At 44.6% G+C, this 23892-nt stretch overlaps 1 protein-coding gene across 5 annotated transcripts in view; it reads right to left on the bottom strand.

Moving 5' to 3' along the window:
* Positions 1–11805: 11805 nt before the first annotated feature.
* The window catches only part of GJC1 (gap junction protein gamma 1), a 33658-nt gene continuing 21571 nt past the window's right edge, over positions 11806–23892 (bottom strand). For 4 of the 5 annotated variants that reach the window (XM_047757953.1, XM_047757952.1, XM_047757955.1 and 1 more), the window contains exons 2-3: positions 19019–19094; positions 11806–17518 (exon numbers count right to left, since the gene is read on the bottom strand). In XM_047757953.1, the coding sequence (XP_047613909.1) occupies positions 16308–17498 (1191 nt within the window). In that variant the 5' untranslated portion in view covers positions 17499–17518; positions 19019–19094 and the 3' untranslated portion in view covers positions 11806–16307. Of the gene's footprint in view, positions 17519–19018; positions 19095–19680; positions 19728–23892 lie in introns of those variants that run through there. The other variant, XM_047757954.1, reaches the window with a different exon arrangement.

Below are 23892 nucleotides of genomic sequence, written 5' to 3'. Positions count from 1 at the left end.
ACTAAGTTGCTATATCTAAACCCAGCAACTTGGAACTCAAGCAAGGACAGAAACAGCAAGAAAGACATGGTTCAGCTGCAGTGGGTGAGACCTTGCCCTGAGAGGAGTCAGAGAGGAGTTCCCGTCCTGGTGCACTGGTTAACGAATCCAACTAGGAACCATGAGGTTTTGGGTTCGATCCCTGGCCTCGCTCAGTAGGTTAAGGATCCAGCGTTGCTGCGACCTGTGGTGTGGGTCACAGATGCAGCTTGGATCCTGCATTGCTGTGACTGTGGTGTAGGCCGGCAGCTGCAGCTCCGATTAGACCCCTAGCCTGGGAACATCCATATGCTGCGAGTGTGGCCCTAAAAAGCAAACAAAATAAAAAATACAGATAAATAAAAGGTCAGAGGGATCCTGTGTGTCCCTTTGTTTTGGCTGCACCTACAGTATGTGGAAGTTGCTGGGCGGGGGAGCAAACCTGCACCACAACTGCAGCAATGCCGAATCCTTAACCCACTGCGCCACAAGGGAACTTTCATGTGTGTACGTTTCTAGAAGGCAAGAGAGGGGCTGGATGACTTTGGCAGGATTGGGTAATTTTAATTTAACCTGGATTGAGAGGTTAAGATATGTCCCACCCTCAGAGCAGCTCTGGCCCCAGGGAATTGCAGTAGGTGGAGTCAGACCTCAATCAACTTTTCACAGGGTCAGCTGGAGGGAGGCAGCTCCTGCCGAAGAGGCTTAGGGCCTGGGATGTCGCTTGCCTAAAGGACTTCAAGGTTCTCACTAACAGCTTGAGCTACACCATTTGGCTTTTGAAGATAGTAATTCATTCTCAGTTTGTTCTTTCTTTCTTTCTTTTTCTCTTTCTTCTTTTTTTTAGGGCCGTTTGGAAGTTCCCAAGCTAGGGGTCAAATAGGAGCTGCAGTTGCCGGCGTACACCACAGCCACAGCAACTCGGGATCCGAGCCGCCTCTCTGACCTACACCACAGCTCACAGCAACGCCAGATCCTTAACCCACTGAGCAAGGCTAGGGATTGAACCCATAACCTTATGGTTCCTAGTTGGGGTTGTTAACCACTGCACCACGAAGGGAACTCCTCATTCTCTTTTCTTGAGATGGCACAGATACACTTAAGGGAGTGAGATGTGCACCCACCACAGGCCCCAGGAGCTCCCACTATGCCCAGGAATCTCCCCACCCTGCGCCCCACCTTGGCTCCCTCACTCACAGAGCTCTTCAGGCCTCCCAGTGTTGAAAGCAAGGCAGGAAATAAACTCAATCACACCTTGCTGAGACTCAAGTTGTTAATGTCTCTTAAGATACTAAGACCTGGCAAGTTCCAGTTGTGGTGCAGAGAAGGCTCACAGAACACCCCTGATGCTCGACTGCCCTTTGCTCTCTCATGAAGCTATTAACATGGTCCATCTGACCAGGAGTGTAGACCAAGCCTGACCTGCTCCCCGACCCCCGGAAGGGGCGAAGGGAATGAAGACTCATGGCCGGGGCAGCCCCGCCCCCTGGGTTCAGGCCTTGAGCCCCCACTGCCTTCTTGGGCTCTGAAGTGTTAACTGCTGGCCCCCTGGACCCCCGCCCTGACCCTCAGGCACAGCCCTGGCCTTCAGTCCCTTGGACCCCAGCCCACTTGGCAGCCTGCAGGCTTCCTGACAAGTGTCTGACCAGCTGCCAATCTCCATTCTCCCCAAGAGCTGTCTGCTCCTTGCTGGCAGCTGTAGTGCCCACTTGGCTTTAAAAATAAACTCACTGTCTGTCTTTCTTCAGCCTGACCTCTGTGACTTCCTCCAAGCTGAGCCTGATCCTGGCTGCCTCTGAACGTGAGGGCCAGCCTGCCAGCGGCCACCATGGGAAGGTGTTCCCAAGTCTCCACCGAGGACAGATCACATGAAATTCATCCCAGAAAGCTGTTTTGTCGTGAGATTGTCGCTTCTCTGAGGGCAGTTCTTGGGTTGAGGCATGTTTAGGGGCTCAGGTGTGCGGTGGCGGGAGGCAGGGCTGATCTTAGCAGGAAAGAGACTCCCAGGCTTGCCCCGGTTCGACATCATTACAAAACCAAACTGTAGTCTCCAGGCTCAGCTGGGCTTACCCGGTCTGTGCTCCTCCCTCTCCCCACCACTGAATCCCACATCCTTTGCCGTAAAACTCACCCCATCCCCCCTTCTCACCCGGTAACCTTCTCCTCCTACTTCACATTCGGTCTGAAACCCTTGCCAGAGACCTACTTGCATCCTTTTGGGGTTTTTTTAAACTATGCCCGAGAAGGCATATGGAAATTCCTGGGCCAGGGATCGAACCTTAGGCACAGTAGTAACCCAAGCCAATGTGACCCAAGTAACAACACCAGATCCTTAACCCACTGCTCCACTGGGGAGCTCCCCAACTTGCATTCTTACCAGGGTTTGGGGGCTCTTGGGTCTCCCCCAAGGGTCAATCCCTGTTTACTTTGGGTTTTTGTTTTTTGGGGTTTTTTTTTTTGTTTGTTTCTGCTTTTTAGGCCCAAGCCTGTGGCATATGGAGGTTCCCAGGCTAGGGGTCGAATTGGAACTGCAGCTGCTGGTCTACACCACAGCTCACGGCAACACTGGATCCTTAACCTACTGAGGGAGGCCAGGGATCGAACCTGCCTCCTCAAGGACCCTAGTTGGGTTCGTAACTGCTGAGCCACAAGAGGAACTCCAATCATTGTTTACTTTGAACCCCAATCCTTCCTACCTTCTCAGGATATCATTCTGCCATTTAATTCCCCTGCTATCTTCTACTTCTTCCTAAACACAGGCTCTTTCTAGCCTCAAAAACAAAACCACCACCACCACCACCACCACCACCACCACACTCCGGCCACCAGGCCCATATCCTCGCAGCCACACTTGTTGGCAGAATTGGCTGCTCCCACCATCACATTTGCTCATCATTCATCCAGTCCTGGAGCAAACACTGGAGGTTGCCAATCCACCTCTTTCTCCATCCCATCATCTGGGTCCTGGCAGGGGCCGCCCCAGTGCCCCAGCGGCTGTGCCCTCAGTCCCTCCTCGAGCCGGAGTGCTGGCTCGCCCACCCTCCCCTCCCGCCTCTCCAGCACATTTCAGGTCCACTTTCCCCTCCAGGCTCTACCCTTGGAGATCTCTTTCAGGTCCTTGAAGTTTCTCATCCTGGGAAATTCTCCCCATATATGACTTGACGGACCCTCATTTTATCCGGCGAACAACTCGTCATCCTTTTAGGGCTCATCGGATGTCCTTGCTCCAGAAAGCCAGCCTCTGCTGGGGATCTCTGCACACATGTTCTTGGAGCACTTTCTAGTCCTTCCTAAATCAGAGCACTCAGCACCCTCCATCATGAGAGCCCAGCCTCGCCCTCCACCCTGCACTCTGCACAGGCAGCATTGCTCCGTGATGGCTGGGGCGTAGCCGCCTTTCACAGCCTCTTACTCCCAGCAGGTCATCTCGTGCCTGCAACATTCACGGTGCTTAATAAATGTTTGTCAAACGAAAAAAAACAGTGCCATCCAGAGACGAAGGCAGGCTGGATTGGACTAGGGAGGAAGAGGGAACCATAAAATCGGACCTGAAAGTTTATACTGGGAGTTCCCGCTGTGGCGCAATGGGATCAGCGGTGTCTCTAGAGAGCTGGGACGCAGGTTCCATTCCTGGCCCCGCACAGTGGATTAAGGATCTGGCGTTGCCGCAGCTGCAGCAAAGGTCACAACTGTGGCTCGGATCTGATCCCTGGCCTAGAAACTCCATACGCTACGGGGCAGCCAAAAAAGAAAAAGGTAACATTCAGAGTGGTGCACAACTGCCGTGTTTGACTGGAGCGTCATCTAGAATTCGAGTGATCTTTAGAGATGCCAAACAGCCCTGTTTGAGACATACCCCATGGCATGGGCTCACTCTGGAAGTTTTTTTCCCCAATGTGCAACAAGAATAATAGCTAGCTTAATATTGCAAAAAAGAATTGGGATTGGCACTCCCACTGTGGCACAAAAATGCAGCCTCTTAGGAGCTCTCGGATGTGGATTTGATTCCTGGCCTTGGTGCAGTGGGTTAAGGATTCGGCATTGCCACAGCTGTGGCTTAGGTGGCCAAAAATGATAAAAAAAAAAAAAAATTATATTCTCGACCCCACACCCTTCCTCTCAACCAGCTTTCCTCTGACACTGCTCAGATTTTTTTTTTTTTTTTTGGCCATGCCCATGGCATGCAGAAGTTCCTGGGCCAGGGATCGAACCCATGCCACCGAGCGACTCAAGCCACAGCAGTGGCAATGCCAGATCCTTAACCGGCTGCGCCACCAGGGAACCCCTGCCCCTTTCCAGATTTTTTGGTGGAAATGCCGTTCTTCCCACCAGGCACCCTCATGTATGAAGCCTTAGAACTCACAGCCCCTAGTTACCCCCTAGTTACCAGGTGGTTCCCGGGAGCCAGGCACTGGTGCAGCCTCTCTGGTGATGCTCTTTGAGCCCTGCTTGATGGAGAAGGAAACCCAGCCTGAGAGGACAGGCCCCGCTTGAACCCACTATTTGCTGGTAACACTCACCTGCCACTGTTAACTTCGACATGAAAGTCCTATTTTCTGCAGCTCTGTAAAGGCACCCGGGGAGTCTGCTTTTCCATCTTTTTGCATCTTCTGCAGAGTTTTTAGGGAGGCCCACCACCTAACATCCCTCTTGGTGGGGACACCATCACATGACACCCTGTGCTATTCCTGAGGTGGGGCCGGGAGGGGAAACAGGCCTGCTGCTCCCACACAAGAGCCAAGCCCTGGCGTCAAAGGACGTTTATGGGTCCTTCCCTTTTCTGAGTAATTCATAAACATCAAAGATTTATAGCGTTTACTTACTGAAATACTTGCCCAGCATTTCCAGGAGCTTAAGAGGAAAGAATTAAAGATGTAGAGAAAAATATCCTAATGATCAGCCTTGCTGAACAGGGGATGGAGACTAAAATTCTATTTATTCAGCCAGAATTGCAGAGCCTGGAGACAAGAGGGCCCTAAGAAAGTAACTGTCAAACTTCCCTCTTGATTCTTCCTGAGAAATCCTGGATGGAGGGAGTTTCCCTTGCTCAGCGGTAATGAACTGGACTAGGAACCATGAGGCCATGGGTTCGATCCTTGGCCTTGATCAGTGGGCTAAGGATCCGGCGTTGCTGTGAGCTATGGTGTAGGTCACAGACGCGGTTCGGATCTGGCGTTGCTGTGGCTGTGGCGTAGGCTGGCGGCTACAGCTCTGACAGACCCCTAGCCTGGGAACCTGCATATGCCGCTGCTGGTGAGGCCCAGAAAAAGACAAAACAAACAAACAAACAAACAAAAAACAAACGCAAGCCATGGAGGTGTTTAGTGGATGGCTGTTTCCTGCAGGCGGATAGATACACAGGAGAAATATGTGGTCGAATTCACAACAAGGGACTAGCAAGTAAATTTGGGGAGAAGAATTGTTGGGAAAGGGGTATTTACTTTTCATCCTTTTAATGCATTGTGGTGCTTTGAATTTTTAAGATCTGGGCATGTGTACTACTTTTTAAATATCGGTAAGGATTATCCTGAGGGTGGAAGTTGTGGACTATTTTATTTCCTTCATATTTTCCGTGTTTCAAGATGAATAAGTGCCTGTATGCTTTTAAAAGGAAGCAGTGCTGGAGTTCCCTCGTGGCCTAATGGTTAAGGATCTGGCATTGTCACTGCAGCAGCCTGGGTCATTGCTGTGGCAAGGGTTCAATCCCTGGCCTGGGAAATTCCACATGCCAAGAGTGCAGCCAAAAAAAAAAAAAAAAAAAACAGGAGTTCCCACCGTGGCGCAGTGGTTAACGAATCTGACTAGGAACCATGAGGATGCAGGTTCGATCCCTGGCCTTGCTCAGTGGGTTAAGGATCCAGCATTGCTGTGAGCTGTGTAGGTCACAGACGCGGCTCGGATCCGGAGTTGCTGTGGCTCTGGTGTAGGCTGGTGGCTACAGCTCCGATTAGACCCCTAGCCTGGGAACCTCCATATGCCGAGGGAGCGGCCCTAGAAAAGGCAAAAAGACAAAAAGACAAAAAAAAATACAAAAGTCATGGAAAAAAGGCACATGTATTTCTGTTAATCATGCCCCATAAAGGTTTTTTTTTTGTTTTTTTTTTTTTTAATGGTTGCACACATAGCATATACCTATGCTGCAGCTGGGGCAAGGCTGGATCCTTTAACTTATTGTGGCTGGGGACAGAAGTGGTGCCACCACAGATACAACACCGGACCTTAACCTGCTGCGCCACTATGGGAACTCCCTCCATAAAGTTAATTTTACGAAGTTTAGAAAGCTTTACTTTTTTTGTTGTTCTTTTTTTCTTTTTCTGTTTTTTTAGGGCCACATCTGAGGCATATGGAGGGAGCTGTAGCTGCTGTTCTACCCCAGAGCCACAGCAATTCCAGATCACCAACTGTGACCTACACTGCAGCTCATAGCAACACTGGACCCTTAACCCACTGAGGGAGGCCAGGGATCAAACCCAAATCCTCGTGGATACTAGTTGACTTTGTTACTGCTGAGCCACAACGGAACTCCAAAAGCTTTACTTTTTTTTGCCTTTTCTAGGGCTGCTCCCGAGGCATATGGAGGTTCCCAGGCTAGGAGTCGGATCGGAGCTGTAGCCACCGGCCTACGCCAGAGCCACAGCCACTCGGATCTGAGCCGCGTCTGCAACTTACACCACAGCTCACGGCAGGGCCGGATCCTTAACCCACTGGGCGAGGCCAGGGATTGAACCTGCAACCTCATGGTTCCTCGTTGGATTCGTTTCTGCTGTGCCTCGATGGGAAGTCCTTTTTTTTTTCCCATTTCATTTTAAAGTCTGTGTTTTAGTACATATTATAATCTTTGCAGAAAATTAATTCATGTATACTCGCAGACGTTCCTGTTAAATTTCTAAATGTTCCCTTCCCAGACAATTAATTAAATTCTCTAATTTTGGTGCCACCAATTTTAGATTTGGGGTCCTGTAGCCTGCTATTACTAATGACAACAATTGCAATTCTGTTGAATAAATGGTTCGCTAAACAAAGAATAGGCATGTGTACATGCTTGTATTGCATAAACATTTCTGGAAAGAAATGCTAAACAGTGATTACTTCTGAGGGATGGGAATAGGAAGGAATACGAGGGAGGATTTTTTTGTTTGTTTTTAGGACTGCACCTGTGGCATATGGAAGTTCTCAGGCTCAGGGTCAAATTGGAGCTGCAGCTGCTGGCCTACGCCACAGCCCAAGCAACACGGGATTCGAGCTGCTTGAATCGAATGACCTACACTGCAGCTTGCAGCAATGCTGGATCCTTAACCCCACTGAGGGAGGCCAGGAATCAAACCTGCCTCCTCATGGACACTATGTTCGGTTGTTAACGTGCTGAGCCACAACAGAAACTCCCGATTTTACTTTTTTATATCCCTTAGTATTGGTCCAAATTCCTTACTATTTTGTTTTAGTAAGTTTATTCTTTTTTCAATTGTGGTCATTCCAAAGCACACCGTGTAAAATTTACCCTCAATGATTTCAAAGTTCAGTAGTGTTCACTACATTCACACTGCTGTGTTAACACATCTCTAGGACTTTTTCATCTTGTGAAACTGAAACAGTATCACCACTCCCCTGGCAAGCACTAGTCTGCTTTCTGTTTCCAGGATTTTGAGTACTTTAAATAGCTCATATGAGTGGAATCATACTGTATGTGTCCTTTTGTGACGGGCTTATTTCCTTTAGCATAACGTCCTCAAGGCTCATTCATGTGACAGGATTTTCTTTTTGAAGGCTGAACTGGTTCATTATATGTATATATTTTCTTCATCCATTTACCTATCAATGGACATTCAAGCTGCTTTCACCTCTGGGCTATTGTGAAAAATGCTGCAACAAGCTTTGGTGTGTAAACATCTCTTTGATTCTGCTTTCGATCCTCTTGGGTATATACCCAGAAGTGGGATTGATAGGTTTTTTTTTTTCCTCCCTCATTTTTAGGGCTGCACCCAAGGCATGTGGAGGTTCCCAGGCCAGGGGTTGAATTGGAGCTGTAGCTGCCGGCCTACACCATAGCCACAGCAACGCCAGATCCGGGGCTCATCTGGGACCCACACCAGAGCTAATGGCAATGCTGGATCCTTAGTTCCTGCTGTGGTGCAGTGGGTTAAGGACCTGGTATTACCACAGCAGTAGCATAGGTCGCAGCTGTGGCTCAGATTCGATCCCTTGCTCAGAACTTCCATATGCTGCGGGTGCAGATGAAAAAGAAAAAAAAATATAGGACACTCAGTTAAATTTGCATTTCAGATCAAGTAAAATAATTGTTAAAATATCAGTATGGCTCATGCAATGAAAAAGTTATTCACTGTTGTTCTGAAATACAAATGTAACCAGGCATTCTATTTCCTCTGATAACCCTAAATCAAGGCCGCTGGGCTCCTGCCCAGGACATCTATTCCAGATCAACCTACACTGACCTTCTCAGGCAGCACCTGGCTGTGCTATGGCATTTCACGTTCCTCCTTATGCATAAGAAACCCCTCCGACCACCCCCTCCCCCACGTGCCCTGAGCTTGTATCTTTGTTGAATGCTCTACCCTTCCTTCTTCTAGCTATTTCCTGGGATCGTAGCTGACAATTCAAAGAAGTGGCTTGAGTGGCTCCTGTCTAAGGTCAATAAGATAAAGGAAAAGCAGTCCCTACCTCATACTGTATCTCTGCTAGGTCAGCCCCTCCCCCAAAGCAGACCATTGGAACTAAACCCCATAATCATCGTAAGTTGGTCCGTAATCACAATTGGTTCCAAGGCTGCAGCCCCTTTGTCCATGATCGTTCCTTCTGATGGTGCGGTAAACAATCCATTGACAATCTGCACTCACCCTGTTTCCAGGGCTTCTGGCATGAAGAGAGTCTGAAGGAGCCCAAATCCCTGTGCAGACCGCTCTGCGGTCAGAAGCTGGGGCCTGTCACTGCTCTCACCAGCACCTGGGTCCAGGATCTAACATGGGTCTCTGCCTGCTGGGCAGAAGCCACAGCTGCAACATGCTTTCAGGAAAATGGGCCAGGCCAAAGGAGCTCCCTGTCAGTGCTTTTCAATGTTTCCAGAGCAAAGATAAAATTTCACTTTCGCGGGACTGACTACACAAACTAAAAATAAAATTGAAGAAAGCTATCTAGTTCTGTATCATTTTTCCCCATGGTCAGGTCCCATTCAGGTCACTGGCTATGCACGGAAATCGGTTATGAACACTTGCTTGCTTCTGCCTTGCCTGGAGTTTAAGGCTGTCAGCCAGCCCCTACCCTGTGTGATGGCCCCCGAGCAGAGCAGACAAGGATACTTGTGGGAGGTTCAGCAGAGGGTAAAGAGGGAATTCGGTCAGCTTTTCCTCGAGGCCTCAGCAGTGGGCTTCCATAGATCTTCTCACAACCCCCGAATCGTGTTTGAAGTAGGCAGCGCATGTCAAGGACGGCAAGGAAATGCTGCTCCATTTCCTCAAGACTGAGAGGGCAGGAGAGTTTAAGAGCCAACTGACAATGGACACTTGTCACCATATCATCATCTCTCTTCCTTTGTGTTTGCTAATCCTGAGTCACTTCCTATTTCTCATTTCCTCAAAGATGACCCATACAAGGTGGGATGGTTCTAGGTCGCGTCTTAGTCATTAAGCCAGGAAGTCCTGAGTGCATACTCGAAGAGGTTTTGAAAACTTAGGCTCAAACATCTAGTTGAGGACAACACTCTTTCCTGGCTGCCCACCCCCCCCAAATCACTTATGGATTATTCAGCCAATTCCAGACCAGAGTCGGAACCCACAGTCCTCCACTCCTGGCAGCCATCATTCTGAGCTGGCACATGAGATGACACCCACGCCAGTGCTATATCAAGTCTAAAACTCCTTGAACAGCGATCATTCAATACATCTCTCTCCTCCTTTTATTCTGGCCCACACTTCCTGTTTTCATTTTTTTTCCCTAAGATAAATGGTTCTCAAAACCTAATATACAGAAGAATTACCTAGAGAGAATTTTGGGCTGATGTAACTATTCTGTATCTTCTGGTGGTGGTTACCTCACGTGCACTTGTAACTATACACTAAAAAAGTTCAATTTTGTCCATTTTGCCTCCTGCAAATTATACCTTAAAAGATTTTTTGAAGTCACCTGGAGAACTTATTAGTTCTGATTATGTGGGGCTGAGATGGGTTCAAGGAACATCTCAATAGGCATTCCCTGTTTTCTTCATAGGTGGTCCAATGGCCACCTTGACCCACCTCCTGCCCCATGAGAGCCCCACTAACAACTGCTTCTGAACTTCTCTGGGAAAAGAGCCAAGGATGCTGCTGGATTAAACCACCGGGCAGTCAACATGCAGACCTGGATTCTGCCTCAACCTCTGTATTCTTTTTTTTTTTTTTTGGTCTTTTCCAGGGCTGCATCTGAGGCGCATGGAGGTTCCCGGCCAGGGGGTCCAATCGGAGCTGTAGCTGCTGGCCTGCACCACAGCTCACAGCAACGCCGGATCCTTAACCCACTGAGTAAGGCCAGGGATCGAACCTGCAACCTCATGGTTCCTAGTCAGATTCATTAACCATTGAGCCACGATGGGAACTCCTCAACCTCTGTATTATTATTATTTTTTTTTGTCTTTTTGCCTTTTTCTAGGGCCGCTCCCACGGTATATGGAGGTTCCCACGCTAGGGGTTGAATCGGAGCTGTAGCCGCCAGCCTACGCCAGAGTCACAGCAATGCAAGATCCGAGCCAGATCTAAGCCATGTCTGCAACCTACACCACAGCTCACAGCAATGCCAGATCCTTAATCCACTGAGCAAGGCCAGGGATCAAACCCGCAACCTCATGGTTCCTAGTCGGATTCATTAACCATTGAGCCTGACAAGAACTCCTCAACCCGTATTCTTTATGCTCCTGTGCAATATGCATCCAGAAAATCTGAGATAAAGGAGTCAGATCTTAAAAGCACCACATATTCACATAAGCCCTTTAAACCTTAGAAATACTGTTTTGAACTCCATGTAACAAAGATAACAGATTTTTGATGCAACACCTTTTCCACCTACTAATCTTTGATCTGATGGGAAATCTGTCAAATAATCTACTTTCCAAACTAACAATGACTTAATGGCTCCAACAGCTTTCAAGCAGCTCAAGTTTATCACCAAATATGGCTGGCTGACCAGTTTACAATCTGCTAGCGAGGGTGGCCTTGATGCATGACCTATTCCATCATTCAGTCAGCTATTGTGTCTGGGGAACAGAGAGCACTGCTGCAATAAACGCTCCTCTCTTCAGCCCTCTCCCACACCCTGCTCCTCTTAGGAAGTGGATGGATTAGTCACACCAAGACCGGCCCCTGCGTCTGAGAAGGATCCCTCTCACGAAGTGCTCCTCTTCCCGAGGCCTCAAGAACCAAAGGGAGCCAGGGAAGGGATGTGTTCCCAGTTTCTGTGCTTAGACCTCAGCACTCCCCAGCCCAGGCCACCCTCCCTTCTGATTGTGATGCTCAAACACGCTAATCCACCCAGCCATAGCGATCCCAGCGAAGTTCTAACCCAGCTATGAAAGAGGGCATCCTTTAAGCCGAAGCCTCTACTTGGAAAATTTCCTGCTCATGTATTCCCACTGAGATCAACTTACAGGTGAATGTACAGGAAGAGATTTTCATATCAGGTTTTCTATGTAAACCACTAAGCTCTTTGGTGCTATTTTCTACAAAGACTGGCTGGGGTAAAATCCTCAATATGATATTTCCTGGCAGCTGAGTTTTCAAGTTTGGAAAAAGATGCACAGACCACAAATGAATCTTCTAAACTGTATTTGCAACTGACAGAAACATTTGGAACTGACAAAATCTTCCTAGAGACAAGTCCCTGAACAGAGTCTGTCCCCACCATAAAGATTTACATCACCTATACAGAACAAAATTAGCAACGAGTCATCTTTGGCACTAGAATAGGTAATTCCTTAGCTGTTCATACAATATCCAAACTGCACATCACATGACATAAATTGCTGGTTAACAGTTGAATTTTACATTTAAATTATTTTAAAAGGTTGGAAGTCCTAGCTAAGTTTTTCGGTATCAGTATGCTAACCATATCTAACACTTAGTGCCTGAGGTAGAGACTTCTGCAAGGTTTATTAAAGAAACACAATTGAGAGTACAATAAAGGAAAACATTTCCATCTCGGAAGCATATAGCCCAACGTCTCTGCTGGTTCGACATGCCAACCCTGAAATGCAGAACTCGTTTACTTTTTACTTCTGTAGAGATTTCACATGCAAGTAGGGCTTTCTTTTGTTTGGACTCTTGAATTTTGGAATACGTGGACTGCTTCTTTAAAAAGTATGATTATTAACATGGAATGTACGTGAACCACACTTGCTTAACATCATTATTAAAACAACAGAACACAACTGCATTAGAGACAACAAATAAAATCTTCTAATTCTCCATGATACGTGGCCAGAGTGAGCGACAAGTATGCAAGTCAACTTAATGATTCTAACATTTAATGGTGACTGTGAATTATTACAGATTTATGATATATAGGTGAGTTGAAATAGTTCCTCTCAAAACTCTACACTGTATATCTACAGGGGCTTTATTGTTTTCGGGTGGTAAGATTCTTCATGAAATTACATGATTTTATAAAGATAAAATTAATATCTGAACCCTTCCAATCAAAATGACCAGCAACTGTGTGTCTATGACTTCAGGTACTTTTCTTCACAGTTGGGTAAAACCTTTCCTTTATAAAAAGGCATCTCTTGAAGTAGGTTCAAGTATAACACACTTGCCTTTTACCAAAAACTGGCTGGCCAAGATTTTATGATAAACTATAGGTGTTATTTTTAGAAGTGTACTGTCTTTTAAATGAGACAGCATAAAACACGGACATTTATAAACGTAATGGATAAAGCAAAGGTATGACTAATAGGAATAACATTTAAGTCCATTCTTGGTATAAATGCTTAGAGCAAGTTACGTGTTTTAACCAATCACTGATTCCTGGGATAAAGGGCACTGAAGGACCTCTTACTACATCACACAGTTCTTTCAGCTATTTCTTCTGAAGCTCCAAGCTCAAACCACCAATAATAAGAGTTGGCCTTTTATTTGGCCTTGTACCAGAGACTTTCTCCAACTACCTCCTAACACTTGAGAGGTAAGTGGCTGTGGAACTTGGAAGGGTAAAAAGAACTGCCTAATTTCATACCACGAAGGCATGACAGTTAAGGTACCTAATGACGACTTTTCTCTTTAAAGATACAGGTGTCCTTCTGAAAGAGAGATGTGAAAGCCCCTAACCTGTGAGAACTGTTTTTAGATGGCAAAGTTCATTTCTATCAAAAGTAATTCTATAGACATCAGTTGAGGAAAATCATCAGAAAAACTGACTTCTTAGGAAATAACACTTGTGATTTTAAATAAACAAATATAGAAACAGGGAAAACGAAGTCATAAAGCAAAGAAGAAGCCACAAAACGAATATTAACATTTCTTTAGGAGAAAAAGTTATCTAATAATTCTTCCCTCACATTTGACAAGAAAAAAAAGCCTGTTTGTTTTACAAATCTCTTCAGAATAACAAAGATGTGCAAAGGACACACCGCATCCGAATAAATCCAGTAGTAGGTTAAGGAATAGAAACATGTTGATCGTAGCCTGATTGTACTCTGTGAAGGACTAAGCACTCAAATTCTATTACGAGAAGCAAATGTCATATGACAGAGCAGGTCTTATACAGTAATTCAAAGGAATATGATTTTTGATAGGAAAAAACTACCGACAGGTATTTTACACATACACCTGTAAGGTCCAGGGCAGTTAACTGGCACAGCATTTTTATGGATTCAATGTAGACCCAGTTAATGGGCTAAGCTACACGTTTTCTTAATGTAGGTCCATGACATGTTATTAGGGGAGAATGGCTTTGGCAAACTCACATGTTCAAAGGCTGAAAGAAATGGACCAAGAAAGCAGTGAGAGCTGGGAAACCTATGTCATAATTGGAACTTTAGTAAGAGAATAAAAATAGACTTTAACACATGCGAAGTGAGTCAGAATAGCTTTCTATGTACTTCAGGAAGTTCAAGAATTATCCAGACACAAAAGATAACATTCTCATCAGAATAAGCCAAGATGAAACACCAGGGGCACTCTTTGTAGAAACTAAGTGGATGCTTCTGGCGCCAAATGTCTGCCTGGCATTTCTGCTTGACTCCTTCCCTCTCCATCACTCTCAAATCCCCAATCTTTCCACTGGCAAAGCCACTCTCTTCTCCTTCAGGCTCTGAAGAGATGGACGTGAATGTACGGGTATTTTTTTCTGTCCTTCAATTAAGAAATATGCATTAAGTTCTACTGACATAAGAATTAATTGGTTGTTCTTAATCCTAGCTAGACTTAAATATTTAATGCCTGTTTTAGAATAATTATTTGAATTTTCTTATTAAACATCTGGTTTGAAGGAAACTGTGCATGCTGATTAATTATCCAGGATACATACATGTATAAATCATTTTCCAAAATTTCCTCTTTAGCCTCACTGGAATTTACCTTTTGCTTAAGTGTTTAGAGATCCTGAGGAGCTTCTCTAGGCTAAAATTTCAAATTAAAAAAAAGCAAAATAAAGGTAAATGCATGGCTAGAACTAAGCTTAAATTTTCAACTTTTTTTTGGGGGGGGGGTGAGAAATGCAATGGAGAACAACAAAGAAAAAAAAGAACTGCACAAAGGATGCTGTTCTAGACTCCTCCTACATAATGGAAAACTGACATTTAAAAATTAAGACATAAAAAGAATAACACTTTTGGAATTTCAAAGTTGGAGATGGCTTGCAACAACTTCTGTTAGAGTGAGATACCCCAAATGAAATGCTCCCTGGTGAAGCAAATACCCTCTCCTTTAAATCTTTACCAAGCTCTTACTCAGAAGCTCATAAACTATAAAACAAATGATGTGTGAACATGACAGGAGAGCAAAACTCTCCAACATGAGGTTGAAAATGGCAATAAAATACTACTGCAAACTACAAGTGTTATGTGAACATTAACGGTTGTCACTGACAAAAAGATAACGCCTACAGCGAATAAATACTGAAATTCTCTTTATGTCTATTTACAGATAGAATTCCAGGTCTGACTGGTCTTTCAGACAGAAACCTACACTGGCAGAAATATGTGTATTATGAAAGTTCCACGGTAAATTATAAAAAAATAGAGAATTTGAATTTAGGCTTTCCGCCATGTGCAGTATAAGTAGCTTTAATTAATCTTAGCTTAGAAGGGAATTTCTGTATTTTTACTGTTAACATATAAAGAAAATATCCGTCACTGGCTTCTTAGGAAACCAGAGAGAGGCAGGTTTTCGGATAGAGATTTAAGGCAAATCAATAGGTCCACAAACTAAATACCTTATCAGGGCTTATTTTTCAGGTGTGGCTTTATTTTGTGATAGAGGAATCTCAGTAACAGTTCTAGCCAGGGTCTCCACAGCTACTGGATCAGGGCAGCTTTGTGCACCAGCCTTCTGGAAGAACTGACTGTATACACACCACCAAAGCATACACTGATGAGGCTTAATGTGTAAAGGTATCCTGCAGTGAAATCGCTTCTCTTCTTTGAAAATACAAATTGGTTTTCAAAGACTAGATACAACTCTGGGCACAAGAATTGAGATTCAAAGATTTCTCAAGTCAAAGAGATTAGATCAACTGTGGACTTTCTTTCCAAGACTGAGAACTGACTCATCCTCCTCTGGCTACTTATATATCTGAAGTCTTCCCTGCAACACAAGAGGCACTTTTATTAGGTGTGTAGCATCTATTAAAACTTTAAACCCAGGGTAGAATTTGCTGAACAAAATAATAACACTAGCCTAATAGGCATGACCTCAAGGATTTTTTCCCCTTTAATATAAAAGTGTAACTACAGCAGTCCAATGTACAAATACAAAAAAAGTTCTCATACTAAAAAAAAAGTATCATAATACTGTACATACAAAAACTGTTCAACAAGAGTGATTTAAATATATCTTTTCCTTTCCAGATCTGGAAGACACAAATGTAAAGTTCTGTGACGGTATTACTGCTGGAACGTGTGTCCAGGAACGCTGTGTTTCCCGTTCTCTCCCCCTTGTCCCAGCCCCACCTTCAGAGTCCCCTGAGCTTGGATCACGAGCCAACAGCATCCCTGAAGACAACCAGAGCCAAATGTTTACTCAATGGAAGTCATTATTCAGTGAGCTGCTGCTTACCATAAACTATGAGAAGCACAGATTTTAAGCCCAGCCAGATTAAATCCAGACGGAGGTCTTCCCATCCCCTGATTTGCTACTAGCACTGCTTTTGTTGGACCCAGCTTTGGACCCCACTTTGGCTTTTTTTTCCCGGGGACCATGAGGGTTGTTTTGGTGATTGTAGGCCTGGATTGCTAGATCCAGGCGTTCCTGAGCCATTCTGATCTCCCTCTGCAGAGTCTCCAGGTCCGCGGGGAGGGTCTCCTCATGGCTGCCGTACTGTTGTTCCTGGGCAATGTTGGCCTTGTTTTGCTTGTAGGCGATCTTAGCGTTGGACAGTTCGGTGTACTGGATTTGATCTGGTTTGACGGCAATGTTATAGCCAGGGGGAGCAGATGGTGTATTCCAAGTGAAAGGATAATTATAAGCACCCGGATCTTCCAGTTCCCTCCTTTTACTGTTTAGCGAGTCTCGAATTGTCCCAAATCCTAAATGAAGCATCTCCCAAATGTTAAGCAGTAGGCAAAGGCCTGTCACACCATACATTATCAGAAGAAAGATGGTCTTTTCAGTGGGTCTAGAAATGAAGCAGTCTATCTTATGAGGGCAAGGAACTCTGCTGCATACATAAAATGGGTGGACTTGGAAGCCATACAGAAAATACTGCCCTATCAGAAAACCCACCTCAAACACGGTCCTTGCCAGCAGCTGCAGCACATAGATTTTCATGAGTCCATCCTCCCGAATCCGCCGTCGGCCATCATGCTTAGGTTTAGATTGGTTCTGCTCTTTATTTTCTTTTTCACTTTCTAATTCCATTTCTGGATACATCATGGGGTCCTCTTCATGGTCCTCTTCCGTTTCTTCCAGAGCTCGGTGCTGCTTCCAACGCGTCGCATAGGGTTTGCTCCGAGCTGCCTTCTTGTCTGCTTCGCCGTGCTCCATTTTGGCAATCTTATGAATGGCATAGCCCAGGTACATCACTGAGGGCGTTGCCACCAGGATGATCTGGAACACCCAGAAGCGCACGTGGGAGAGGGGCGCAAAGGCATCATAGCAGACGTTCTCGCAGCCTGGCTGCTCTGTGTTGCACACAAACTTGCTCTGCTCGTCGTAATAGATGGACTCTCCTCCTACAGCTGTAAGGACGATCCGGAAGACGATCAGTACAGTGAGCCAGATCTTCCCCACAAATGTTGAATGGTTGTGGATCTCCTCCAGCAGACGAGTGAGGAAGCTCCAACTCATGGTGACTGAACTGGTTTGCCCTGATAAAGACAAAAAAAAAAACACCAAAGGAAAATCAACAGACACTAAAACCTTAACGATTTTTTTTTTTTTTTTTAAGGGCCACACTCAGGGCATATGGAAAAGTTCTCAGGCTAGGGGTTGAACTGGAGCTGCAGCTTCCAACCTACGCCACAATCACAGCAACTCGGGATCCAAGCTGAGACCTACACTACAGCTCATGGCAACACTGGATCCTTAAGCCACTGAGCAAGGCTAGGGATCGAACCCGCATCCTCATGGATACTAGTCAGGTTTGTAACCCGCCGAGCCACAAGAGGAACTCCAGAAACTTAAAATTTGGACCTGGTGACCAAGTATTTAAAAATGAGGGAGGTCCCGTCATGGTGTAGCGGAAATGAATCCGACTGGGAACCATGAGGTTGCGGGTTCGGTCCCAGGCCTTGCTCAGTGGGTTAAGGATCCGGCGTTGCTGTGAGCTGAGGTGTAGGCCGGCAGCTGTAGCTCTAATTAGACACCTAGCCTGGGAACCTCCATATGCTGTGAGTGTGGTCCTCAAAAGACAAAAATTAAAATTAAAATTAAAAAAAAAAAGAGTTTTTCGAGGAGTTCTCTGGTGGCTCAGCAGGTTAAGGGTCCAGTATTGTCAGTGCAGTGGCTCATGCTGCTGCTGTGGTGTGCATTTGAACCCTAGCCTAGGAACTTCCGAATGCTGTGAGCATGGCCAAAAAAAAAATAAGTAAAGAATTAAGGAGATGGTACAGCTGCAAATAACTTGCAATGATCACGAACTAAAACAAAAGACAGAAACTGCAAATGCACTCCTTAGCTAGCCTGCAGTGTGTAGCAGATTCTAGCATTCTAGGTTTCTTTTTTCTTCTCTGGTGTATAGCAAAGTGACCCAATCATACACATATATATGTATTTCTGTATTTTGTTTATGGTAGATGTTAAAAAATGTTTGCAGATGGATTGTGATGACATTCAAAATCAAATCAATAGAAAAATCCATTTAAAACAACATTCTGAAGATAATTTTATTTATTCTGAGATTCTTAGTTCTATGTCCAGAATCCTAGTAAAAACCATCTAAATGAGGGAGTTCCCATCGTGGCTCAGTGGGTTAACAAACCCAACTAATATCCATGAGGACACAGGTCCCATCCCTGGCCTCTCTCAGTGGGTTAAGGATCCGGCATTGCCGTGAGATGTGGTGTAGGTCACAGGATAGGCTTGGATCTCGCACTGCTGTGGCTGTGGTGTAGGCTGCAGCTCAGCTCTGATTAGACCCCTAGCCTTGGAATCTCCATATGCCTCGAGTGCAGCCCTAAAAAGACCAAAACAACAACAACAAAAACCTCCCATGAAACCATCTAAATGATATTATGTAAAATCCCTAATGCAACCCCTAACACAAAGTACACCTAGCTTTCTCTTCTCCATCTTCCCTCCCCTGGTGTACTTCTGTAGATTATAGGTAATAATCAGCACCACCAAAGAAATTTAAATACACTCTTTACCTGTTATCCAGAATTTCTGTTATCCAAAATTTTCTTAGGGAAATGATGCTTTGCTTCCAACTTTTCCAGATTCCCTCTGGAAGGGAAAAGAAAAGAGAAAGTCGTAAGTTTCCTCTCACAGAAAACAATGAATTACTATAACTCCATCTTCAGGAAGAAACAGTTTTCTATGTACCATAGGAATTAATCAGCAGGAGACTGCTGAGTTTGAATATCACTGTTCTCTCTTAATATATATAGTAGGAGAGTGCCTTGAAGACTCCTAAGTCATTTTAGTCTAAGAAAATATGACAGGAAGATGAGTCATTCTTGAAAGTCTGAAGCAGATGAACTCTGGTACCTACAGAAAAAAGCCAAAGCAGAAAACCTCAAATTTAAACCAGGTCACTAAAGGCCTTGCAAAAACCTTCACCTTGCATGCTCTATTCCTGCTCCATTTTCTGGAGCAGCCAAAACCTCTCAGTGGGATTTAGCAGCCAACTAGGAGCAAGCTGTTTAGTTAAAACACCCAACAGCTGGCTCTCAGTCACTCAGACACCTATATCCAAAGGAGGTGATTTAGACTCAACTGCTCATAGAAAGAAAACACCTGCAACTGTGTTGTGATCTTAAAAACGTACATAGGATAAGAGAGTTTCCATTTTGGCACAGGAGTAACCAACCTGACTAGTATCCATAAGGATGCAGGTTCAATCCCCAGCTTCGCTCAGTGGGTTAAGGATCCAGCGTTGCTGTGAGCTGTGGTGTAGGTCGCAGATGTGGCTTAGATCCTGCATTGCTGTGGTACAGGCCAGCAGCTGCAGCTGATTCGATCCCTAGCCTGGGAATCTCCATATGCACATGTGCAGCCCTAAAAAAAAAAACAAAAAAAAACCCCACTTTGGAATAGCTATGGCCAAGAATCATTCTCATTCACTATCATTTAATTTAATTAATAAATGTAAAGCAATCCCGAGTGTTATATATTCATGATAACTTAATAAAAAAATTGGGGGGGGGGGCCCAGGGGAGATACATGGAAAAAAACAAAAAACAAAACAAAACAAAACAAGAACAATTTCCAAAAGGTCAATGAAGAAGAAGAAAAAGTGCAGGCAACTATCTATATAACATCCACATACCAAGATTTACATACAAATCCAGCCACACAAAGACCTCACCATTGGTCTTTAAGTTCAACTCTTATTTCCAGTCCTGATATCCAACTGAGCTTACCACTTCCCCTGTACATACAAGTTATATACCCACAACATAAGAAGTAAACAATATGCAATCTTTAAATGGTGATGCAAGCCAATTTTCCAACAGAGGCCCTCTTAATGATTCAGATCCACAAGTTTAAACACCACATCTGAAGCCTTTTCCCCTCAGGTTGGAAATTTGATTTGTTCCAATATGCCAAAATTATGAAGGTGCAATTGTTACCTAATTAGAAAACTCATCCTCTACACCTCCATCCAAAAGACAAATGGTTATCTTTTCTTAATATCTTTTAAAATAATTACTGCTGTGAGATAATTTCTCAACTGTTCAGCCTGTCATATAATAATCTAAATTTTTTTTTGGGGGGGGGGAAATGTGTAATAGGCCCTTCAAAGCTTATGTTAAGTTATAAAGCAGCCATTTGAACATACCCAGAAACACCCTGCATACTGATTAAGCTGCAGGCCTAGGCAATGCTGAACTCTTAGAGCCTGGTTTTCCAAGAGTATTTATAAATGCCATAGCACCCTATACCAAACCTTGAGTATACATGATGTGTATAGTAATGTAACTTCAGCATCTCATAAAAACGGGTGATGGGCAAATTTTCTAAAATAACCATGGGCTTCTTAAACTGAATGGCAATACCACCACTGTTTTGATCTGCTGAGCCATCAGAAGTTTTTGATACTCTTCCCTTTCCAAATCCTTTTCCTTTCTCTTAAGCATTAAGAGAAAGGTTTCAGTGGTGTAGTGGGTTAAGGATACATGGCATTGTCACTGCAGCAACTTGGGTCACTGCTGTGGTGCAGGTTCAATCCCTGGCCTAGGAATTTCCACACGCCAAAAAAAAAAGAGGAGTTCCCATTGTGGCTCAGTGGTAACAAACCTGATGAGTATCCAGGTTTGATCCCTGGCCTCATTCAGTAGGTTAAGGATCCGGCACTGCCATGAGCTGTGTGTGGTATAGGCCAGTGGCTGCAGCTCTGATTCAACCCCTATAGCCTGGGAACCTCCACAGGCCTCAGGTGTGGCCCTAAGAAGGAAAAAAAAAAAGACAGATGGAAAGCAAGAAGGAGAGAAAGAGAAAGGCTTAAATATCAGAGTACACTATTCTAATGAGGTAGTGGTGGTGATGGTGGAAGTTCAAGAGGAAGAGGGAGAGATAGTGTGAGAAGGGAAGAAACACTGAGTAGAACAGTGGGTTCTGGAATTGATATTTTTAAGCAGAAATGTGTCCCTGCCAAGTGTGGTCTTATACTATTCTTCTGTTCCACTAAAATTCCCTTTCCTCAGAAGCGTTTTTTTGCTCTACAACCAGAAGCCTAAAAATTCAGGACAGTCTTCTCTGGTGTCCGTTTCAGCAGACTTGGTTACAGAGTAGGGAGTGAGAGTGCGCAATTAACCTGTGAATGGTTCTCATGAAAAAGTTAAAAAATCACTTCCATACTCATCTATGAATGGAAAATGACATGGGAGCACATGAGGAGAAGTGCTAAGAGGTGGGGGATGCCAAACACCTAAACATTTTTTGCTAACTAGGAAAGCCTCAACTGATGTATACTGTATTTTGACACTTACAATCTCCTTGAATATATCCTTTATGCTTTGGTTGAATTTATCTATAGACAAATATTAGGAAGTGGTATTATTCAGACATGAGAAATGTAAATCTACTTGGTTCTTGCTCTGTACTGGCATTTGGTTTTCTAAAAAGGTCCTAACAATTTACAATGTGTGGCAATTTCATCTCAACCTCATCAGTATTGTCTGTTATGCTACTTCACTAGATGGAAAATGGTACACCAAAATTACATCAATTTGTATATTTTCAATATAGCAGGATACACTCCCCCTATATTCCTCCTCCTTTGTGAACTATTTCTCTCTCTTTTTTTTTTTTTTTGCTTTTTAGGGCTACACCTGCAGCATATGGAAGTTCCCAGGCTAGGGGTCCAATTGGAGCTGCAGCTGCCAGCCTACACAGAAACACCAGATCAGAGCTGTGTCCATAACCTATGCTGAGGCTTGCAGTAAGGCCGGATCCAACCCACTAAGCAAGGCCAGGGATTGAATCCACATCCTCATGGATACCAGTTGGGTTCTTCTGGATTCTTGATCCTCTCCTCCCACCCAGCACGTACTTTAGAAAATCATGTTTGCTTATATAACATTTAGTGGACAGAAATCAAATGTGCTATTATTAGTCTATTTTCCAAATAACTAAACTTAGAAATAAATCTACCTTGACTTATACTAGAAAATAGAATTTTAAAAATTACTTGGTGTCAACATGGCAATAAATTATGTAATTCCCTCCCAAATTCGTCATATGTGAAGAGTTTTCTATCAGGTACATCTTAACAGGACCAAGTCAAAGTTTATTGCATTTCTTTTTTTTGTAAATAAAACTCATAGGATCAGAGTTCCCATTGTGCCTCACTGGCTTAAGAACCCAACACAGTGTGTCCATGAGGATTCAGGTTTGATCCTTGGCCTTGCTCAGAGGGTTAAGGATGTGATTTAGGGCATTCCTGTTGTGGCGCAGTGGAAACGAATCCAACTAGGAATCAAGAGGTTGCCGGTTCATCCCTGGCCTCACTCAGTGGGTCAAGGATCCAGTGTTGCCGTGAGCTGTGGTGTAGCTTGCAGACGCAGCTCATAGGTTGCAGACATGGCTCGGATCCTGTGTTGCTGGGCCGTGGTGTAGGCCGGCAGCTACAGCTCGGATTAGACCCCTAGCCTGGGAACCTCCATATGCCGAGAGTGCGGCCCTGAGAAGACAAATAAAGATTCATTTTAAAGATGAAGAGGAGCTCCTACTGTGGCACAACACACTGGCAATGTCTTGGGAGCACTGGGACAAGGGTTTGATCCCCAGCCCAAGGATCTCACATTGCCACAGCTGTGGCTCAGATCTGATGCCTGGCCCGGGAGCTCTATGTTCCACAGGGCAGCCCAAAAAAACAAAAGAAAAAAAAAAGAAAGAAAGAAAGAAAGCATAGAAATGAGGTCCAGAAAGTTTAAGTTTTTGAAGGCATAAGCCCATTGTGTCCCCCTTTGCCTGGCAAGGCATTAAAGCTATCAAAAAAAAAAAAAATTGGCTAAGATCATCCAGTTATTAAGAGGTGAAGTTACAGTCTGAAGTCAGTCACTCTTGCTCCAAAGTCTGGGCTTTTAACTACTAGTAAAGAATTACATTACAGCTGGAACTATGTTCAGGTCCCATGTGATGAAGAGGGCACTTTATCGCAAACTTTGCGATCAGAATTAAACTAAATGATAAAGTTCATTCATAAAGATCAAGGTGGGAAGTTTCAGAGTTTAAGATCTTACACAGAGAATGAATTGAAAGTGAGAACAAAACAAAGCCCCCCCATCCCAAACAACAAAATAAAAACCCCAAAGAACTCCAATGTTTCCTGGAAGCTGGAAGAGAAGAATAAAACTAGAAAAATAGGAGTTCACGTCGTGGCATAGTGGTTAAACGAATCCGACTAGGAACCATGAGGTTGCAGGTTCGATCCCTGGCCTTGCTCAGTGGGTTGCAGACGCGGCTCGGATTCCACGTTGCTGTGGCTCTGGTGTAGGCCGGTGGCTACAGCTCCGATTAGACCCGTAGCCTGGGAACCTCCATATGCCGTGGGAGCGGCCCTAGGAAAGGCAAAAAG

Source organism: Phacochoerus africanus, chromosome 14, assembly GCF_016906955.1.
Source record: "Phacochoerus africanus isolate WHEZ1 chromosome 14, ROS_Pafr_v1, whole genome shotgun sequence".
Classification (NCBI taxonomy): Eukaryota; Metazoa; Chordata; class Mammalia; order Artiodactyla; family Suidae; genus Phacochoerus; species Phacochoerus africanus.
Note: the sequence above shows the minus strand (reverse complement) of the source record. Positions and strands in the feature narration are given on the sequence as shown.